Source organism: Dendrobium catenatum, unplaced genomic scaffold (assembly GCF_001605985.2).
Source record: "Dendrobium catenatum unplaced genomic scaffold, ASM160598v2 fragScaff_scaffold_819, whole genome shotgun sequence".
Classification (NCBI taxonomy): domain Eukaryota; kingdom Viridiplantae; phylum Streptophyta; class Magnoliopsida; order Asparagales; family Orchidaceae; genus Dendrobium; species Dendrobium catenatum.
The window spans coordinates 560965-566964 of record NW_021319281.1 but is presented as its reverse complement, the minus strand read 5'-3'; the positions used below and the strand labels follow the sequence as shown (position 1 = coordinate 566964).

Below are 6000 nucleotides of genomic sequence, written 5' to 3'. Positions count from 1 at the left end.
TAAGATTCAAACTTAAGATCTTTTAGTTGTTAGTCAAAGCTCTCAATCAATAGATTTAGATGAGTTATATTGACCACTAAAAAAATTCAATGTGCGTATTAAATATTATATTGACCTCTAAAAAATCTTTGAAGTCAATTGACTCATTGATAGTCAATATGTTTTATTTATAAGTCAATTTTTAACCTTCAAAGTAGAAGTATCGGTGTAACCTATGTTATATTGAAGGTAGGCACTCATTGACCTCGTCGTATAATCTTAGCAAAAAAATCAACATGTGTATATTATACTTTAATATCCTTGAAAGACTAACTAATTCCATAGCAACATAATTCTTAGCATATATTATAAAAAAAAAAAAAAACATGATTAAACATTCTTTAGCACTTCTTTGGCACGTACATAAACAAGATCTTGTAATCATTTATTACTTTATTTTTTAATTAAGAATTAACTTGTTATTTTACTAAACATAATTATATTTTTAAAAAATGCTAATTAATTTAAATATATATTACTATAATTTAAATTACTGAGCACATAATTTTATTAATTATTATGCTATCCAAAATATTTAATATTAAGCTAATAACATAATTATATATTAAAAATAATTCTTAATTTGTAAATATCATTATATATTTAATATATAAACACTAATTAATTTAAAAATAGATTTTTAATTAATTATTTATTAATGATAATAATTATAAATATTAATAACATTTAGAAAAAATTGAAAATAAAATAATAAAGTTACCCTAACACAGCCAAATCCCGCCTCGCCTTCTCCTCTTCCTACTACCGGAATTACCGAAACCCTCGACGTTAAAAAATAGGTCAGGGCGTAGCCACGGGAGTCGCTGGGGGAAGGAATCGACAGTGCCCGCGGCTTGCTAATGAGAAGTGCAGTTGATGAGACAAGCGGCGACGGAGAATAAGATAAGGAATAGAGAAGCCTGCTGCTGTGATGACCTCTTCTTCTCCCTTTCTCTAAAACTGGGAATAAGATCGAGAAGAGAGAGGACTGCTGCTCGACAAACAGCTACGAAGCGGAAGAAAAAGTTTTTGATTCCACAAAATACCATCCTTGTTCTGTAATGGACGGCGGCGGCGATAGCCTTGACGTAGAGAAGAAGGGGAAGAAACACAAGGGAAAGCATGACAAGCCGAAGCCTTGGGATGAGGACCCTAATATCGATCACTGGAAGGTTGAGAAGTTCGATCCATCGTGGAACGAGACTGGGATGCTTGAAGTTAGCTCCTTTTCCACCCTCTTCCCACAGTACAGAGGTAAAAATACTACTCTCAGTTATTTTGTTGGAGACAAAACATCTATCTTTTGTTTTCCTGGTGCAATTTTGGGTACTTGATCCAGTATTTTTCTATTGAAGTGGTCGTTGATGGATTACTAGTTTTGGTGTCATTTACTTAATTGCTTAGGTGGGCCTGTTTGGTAGTAGGTTTTGAGCATGATTTAAGAAAGATTTAATTCAAAAATTGCTAAGCGGTTTTTGTGGTTATTACATTTTATTGTTAAGTGAAATCTCGTTTTCCTCCCATTGTGGTATAAATCCTAGACTTGGTCAATCCTGGAGATATGGATTTCAGCTCTCTCCCGATCCACTCCTCTCCCTCTTGGCCCAAGAGATGGGGTACACGAATGACTACGGTGGGTTTAGGAAGGAATGCTTTGTGACTTCAGTTATGTGTGGAGATTGAGTGTGAGAGCCATGTGGGACGATGAAAAAAGGCATTACCTATAAGCTTCTGCTCATGGATTTGTGCTCTAGAGTAAGAGATCAAAGGAGCTGGCTGCTTCGTGAGAGAGAGAAGGAGAGTGAGTGAGCGAGTTGATGATGAGTGAGTGCCAAAAAAGAAATGCGAGAGAGAAAAAAAGGGCACTGAGGAAATGGTGAATTTAATTTGTATGATCATTAATTTATTATTATTATTATTATTATGATAGCTTAAATTAATGCAGTTAGTTATAGATTAATTGATACTTTTATGGATAAATGATTGATCATTTATTAATTATTGATTTCATAAATAATATAATAATTAGTTCATCTAATTAGATAAAATTAATGATTCATAATAGGTTAGGTTCCTGGTTAAATTTCATATTCATTTAAATCCTAATTCCTTAAAAAAATGCAAAATAGTTTTTAGGATTTATTAAATCCAGATTTACAGGATTTACTAAGTCCTAATTGTGTTAATTCTCCTTGCAACCAAGCAACCCTTTCATCTTTGATTTTAATCATTCCTCCTAATTGCATGAGTTTAAAACATTTGGACTTATATTATTTTTGTTTACTAAAAGGATTATAGTAATCTGAAGTTGAAAAACTATTAGTACAAATCACCATTATTTTCTCATTAACCTATAAAAGTGTTTTCCATCATCTTGCAAGTGCTTGTTCTTTAATCTCATTGAGCTATGCGATGTAATAAGTAAATTTGATGTTTTATGAGTTGCCATTAGGATTTATGCATAACTCTAGATCTTGCGGGCAGTAAAATTTAGTTCATTGATTGTATTTGCTCGTAGAGTATTGGATGTCTTAATCCTAAGCACTACAAAAAGAAATTGTTTGACTTCCGAAGTTAATTTTTCCAGCTTCATGCTCTTTAAGTTTGAGTGGAGTCTTCTAGTTGACTGTAGCAACAATTTAGAATTTACTTCATATTTAAATGTCCTGTTGTTGATCAATCCTATCCATGCAACCCTGCTAATCTATGATACTTTGCAGGTTGTTCTGCATATTGGAGGTGTTGTACCTGTTAAATTATTTTACTTAGTAATTAATGGAGTGGACCTTTTTATTCAATTAAAGATTACTTTAATCCTGCGAATTCAATTTACTATTTTATAGCACAAGCCTCAGTGAAGTTTGTGCAGTCAGAGTTCTGTAGCTTCTCATGAGCTTTTCATGCTACTTTCTAGTCAACATTAGTCTTATTAAGATTTTTACAGTGAATTGTTGATAATCCTATATGGAGAATTATGGGGATGCCACTATAATGTACTTCTAAGAGGAAATTTTAACATTTGACAGCATACTGATTTTTTGATTTCCTATCATGTTAGAGTTCCAAAAGTTATAGAAGCAAGGAATACTTAGTATGTAGATGGAAAAAAGCATTTTGTGAACCTCTGCAATGGTTTATGTGGTCTCTGAAGTTGCTAAAAAATGAAATTATGATTCACCCTCATTTTTATTGGATTGTTTACTGAAATAAGAGTTTTTATTTCCACTGTCATGATTTTTTGGGTAATTTAATGCAATGAAGGGCATGCGGAACCAATTTAGAGCAAGAAGGTGTAATTTCTAAGCTTATTTGTATTTTTTATGTTAAATAATTATGTTGTACGGCTGCGCCACTGTAATCTAGAATTTGGTTTTGACAAAATTATATCTAAGATTATCTTTTAGTCTCTTTTTTCAGAGAAATACTTGCAAGAAGCATGGCCCATTGTTAAACGTGCATTGAAAGAGCATGGTATTGCATGCGAGCTCAATTTGGTAAGTAGCATAGTTTTTAATTTGAAGGCCTATTTTTGTTTCTTCTTATTAGTATTTACAATTTTTGTAGTTAATTTTGATGTTGTCATCTAGTTCCATTTCATTCAGTTTCATGTATTTAAAATTTCTTTGAAGTAATGTTTCTTTTGCAGAACATCTGGTAAAGCTAAATACCATCGCAATTTTATAGAACTCTTGTTATCTGATGTTCCATTTTAAACTGTTTTTATTAAGGTTGAGGGATCCATGACTGTATCAACAACTCGGAAGACTAGGGATCCATACATCATTGTCAAAGCTAGGGATCTTCTTAAGCTTTTATCACGAAGTGTTCCTGCACCTCAGGCATATTCCTTATTCAAATTTGCATTTCATCAAGACTACATATATTTTTATTAGCCTGTTGCTCACAAATTTTTTACTTGGCATGTTATAATTCTTTTTTGCTATTGTATGCTAACCACTTAAATCTATCTATGCACTTTAGAGTTAAAACCAAAATGCTATTATTGCAGGCAATAAAGATATTGAATGATGAAATGAACTGTGACATCATAAAGATTGGAAACCTTGTAAGAAACAAGGTACATTATTCATCTTGTTTTTGAAATTCTTATGATGCAACTTCCTCATTTCTCAGTATTTTTGATATGTTCATTGTGAAAATTTGATTTGCTCTTTCTAATTAGTACATTTAATTCATTTTTTTTCAATTCCTTTTTTTGTGCATAAGAAATGTATAACTATTTCAGCATGTTTTTTAGAAACTTCATTATATTAGTAAAAACTTATAATCAACATATGCTTGTCTTGACATTAAAGGCATCTTGATGATTATACATATTCAACTGTCATGCACGTTAAAGGGGTTATTAATATGAACTTGAATGTTACGTAAACATAATGGCTAATCAAGTTTTGATCTTTGATAGAATTTTAACAGTTTCTTATGTTGAAGGTATCAATATCACAATTTTTTTATTCATATATTGCTAATCTTCATGTAGTGGAAATAAAGACATGATGTTGTTGTTGCTATATCCTTATACTACTACTAATAGAGTTGTACGTGATGCAATCACCCATATTTGAAGATTAATTTGGCAAAGAAAGGATCTTGCAATAAATCAGAATCTTCTTTTAATGATTTTTTCGATTAATGGATCTATTGCATTAGATTTTAAATGATTGAGGGTAATTTATTTATAACAATAAATGTAGAGATTAAAGAAATCATACTAACCTCAAATAAATGGTGCAATTTGAAGCTTTTAAATCAAGTTTCTACATATCATATCGAGTTGTTAATAAGTAAGGACACTAAGAACTTTCATTCTGCTGCCACACTATGTAGATGATCTAGACAGGCTGATTTTACTACCACTCTATGCAGGAGCTGCCTCTTTTCTTGAATAGAGGTGGATTGAAAGGTTTGATGATGCTGCATGGTAGTATGGATGTCTCAATGGTTCAAGATATTGGCTTGATATAGAAATAATTTGAATAGAAATATATTAAATAGCTAGGTAATTGGAAAAATAAATGAGGAGATAGATAGAATAAGTTAAAAAGAGAAAGAACTAGTTTAGTGAGGTATAATTGATGTAAGATTTATAGGATCTTTATGATGAAGGCAACAACTTAATAGGTGTCCCCTTAGGATGGTGATGGAAGGATTTATTATTATTATTATTATTATTTCTCACTAACAGTCCTACTCATTAATATAAATAATAATTACAAGTCCTTAAAAGAGATCAAAAGCTCACTAATGCTAAGAAGAACAACATCAAAAAGCAAATAAAACCTAAGAGCTAACGATCCCTTCTAAGTACAGGTAAATAAAAAAATCTAAGAAAAATCTAGAGTGGCCAGGAGCCAACATCCAAAAACAGGAGATCCTTAATAAAGCTTTCAGCACAATCATCCTGCAAAAAATGGAGAACCTGCAACAAGCTAAAGTGCAGCAATTACTTGCATCAAAAGGAACCTGCAAAAGGAAGTGACAAAGATCCAAAGTGGTATAATAAAACACCATAGTAATTAGATAACAACCAACCTAATAGCAGGTCAGAAATTGCCACAACATCAATTGATTAAGAACTTTCAGCATAACCAGACGGGCAAGATTAACAACAACAGAGGAAGGAAACAACCTACAGACCCCAAACTCAAAACTAATAGCAGGCAAATTGATAAGGGAACATATTAACCCCTGCATCAAGAACATAACCAACAAAACCCCCCATAATAGCAACCACCAGCCCCTTCAATAGAGAAAAAAGCCACATGGGAAGAAATAACCAAATGCAGAGAATTGCAATATTAACATAACCAATAGAGCCCCCAGAACAGAGGCCAGAAACCCCTTAAATATAAATGAAATCCAGACCCAATTGAGGACAACAACAACAGAAAAATAACCAAAACCCAAAGTACAATTAGCCCAACACAGAAATGGACGAGA

The 6000-nt window shown here is 32.1% G+C and overlaps 1 protein-coding gene across 3 annotated transcripts in view; it reads left to right on the top strand.

Moving 5' to 3' along the window:
* The first annotated feature begins 779 nt into the window (after positions 1 to 779).
* LOC110109818 (KRR1 small subunit processome component) overlaps positions 780 to 6000 on the top strand; it is a 30134-nt gene continuing 24913 nt past the window's right edge. For 2 of the 3 annotated variants that reach the window (XM_020841021.2, XM_028696699.1), the window contains exons 1-4: positions 780 to 1293; positions 3457 to 3533; positions 3768 to 3878; positions 4049 to 4117. In XM_020841021.2, coding sequence (XP_020696680.1) covers positions 1101 to 1293; positions 3457 to 3533; positions 3768 to 3878; positions 4049 to 4117 — 450 coding nt within the window. In that variant the 5' untranslated portion in view covers positions 780 to 1100. Of the gene's footprint in view, positions 1294 to 3443; positions 3534 to 3767; positions 3879 to 4048; positions 4118 to 6000 lie in introns of all 3 variants that reach the window. The other variant, XM_028696700.1, reaches the window with a different exon arrangement.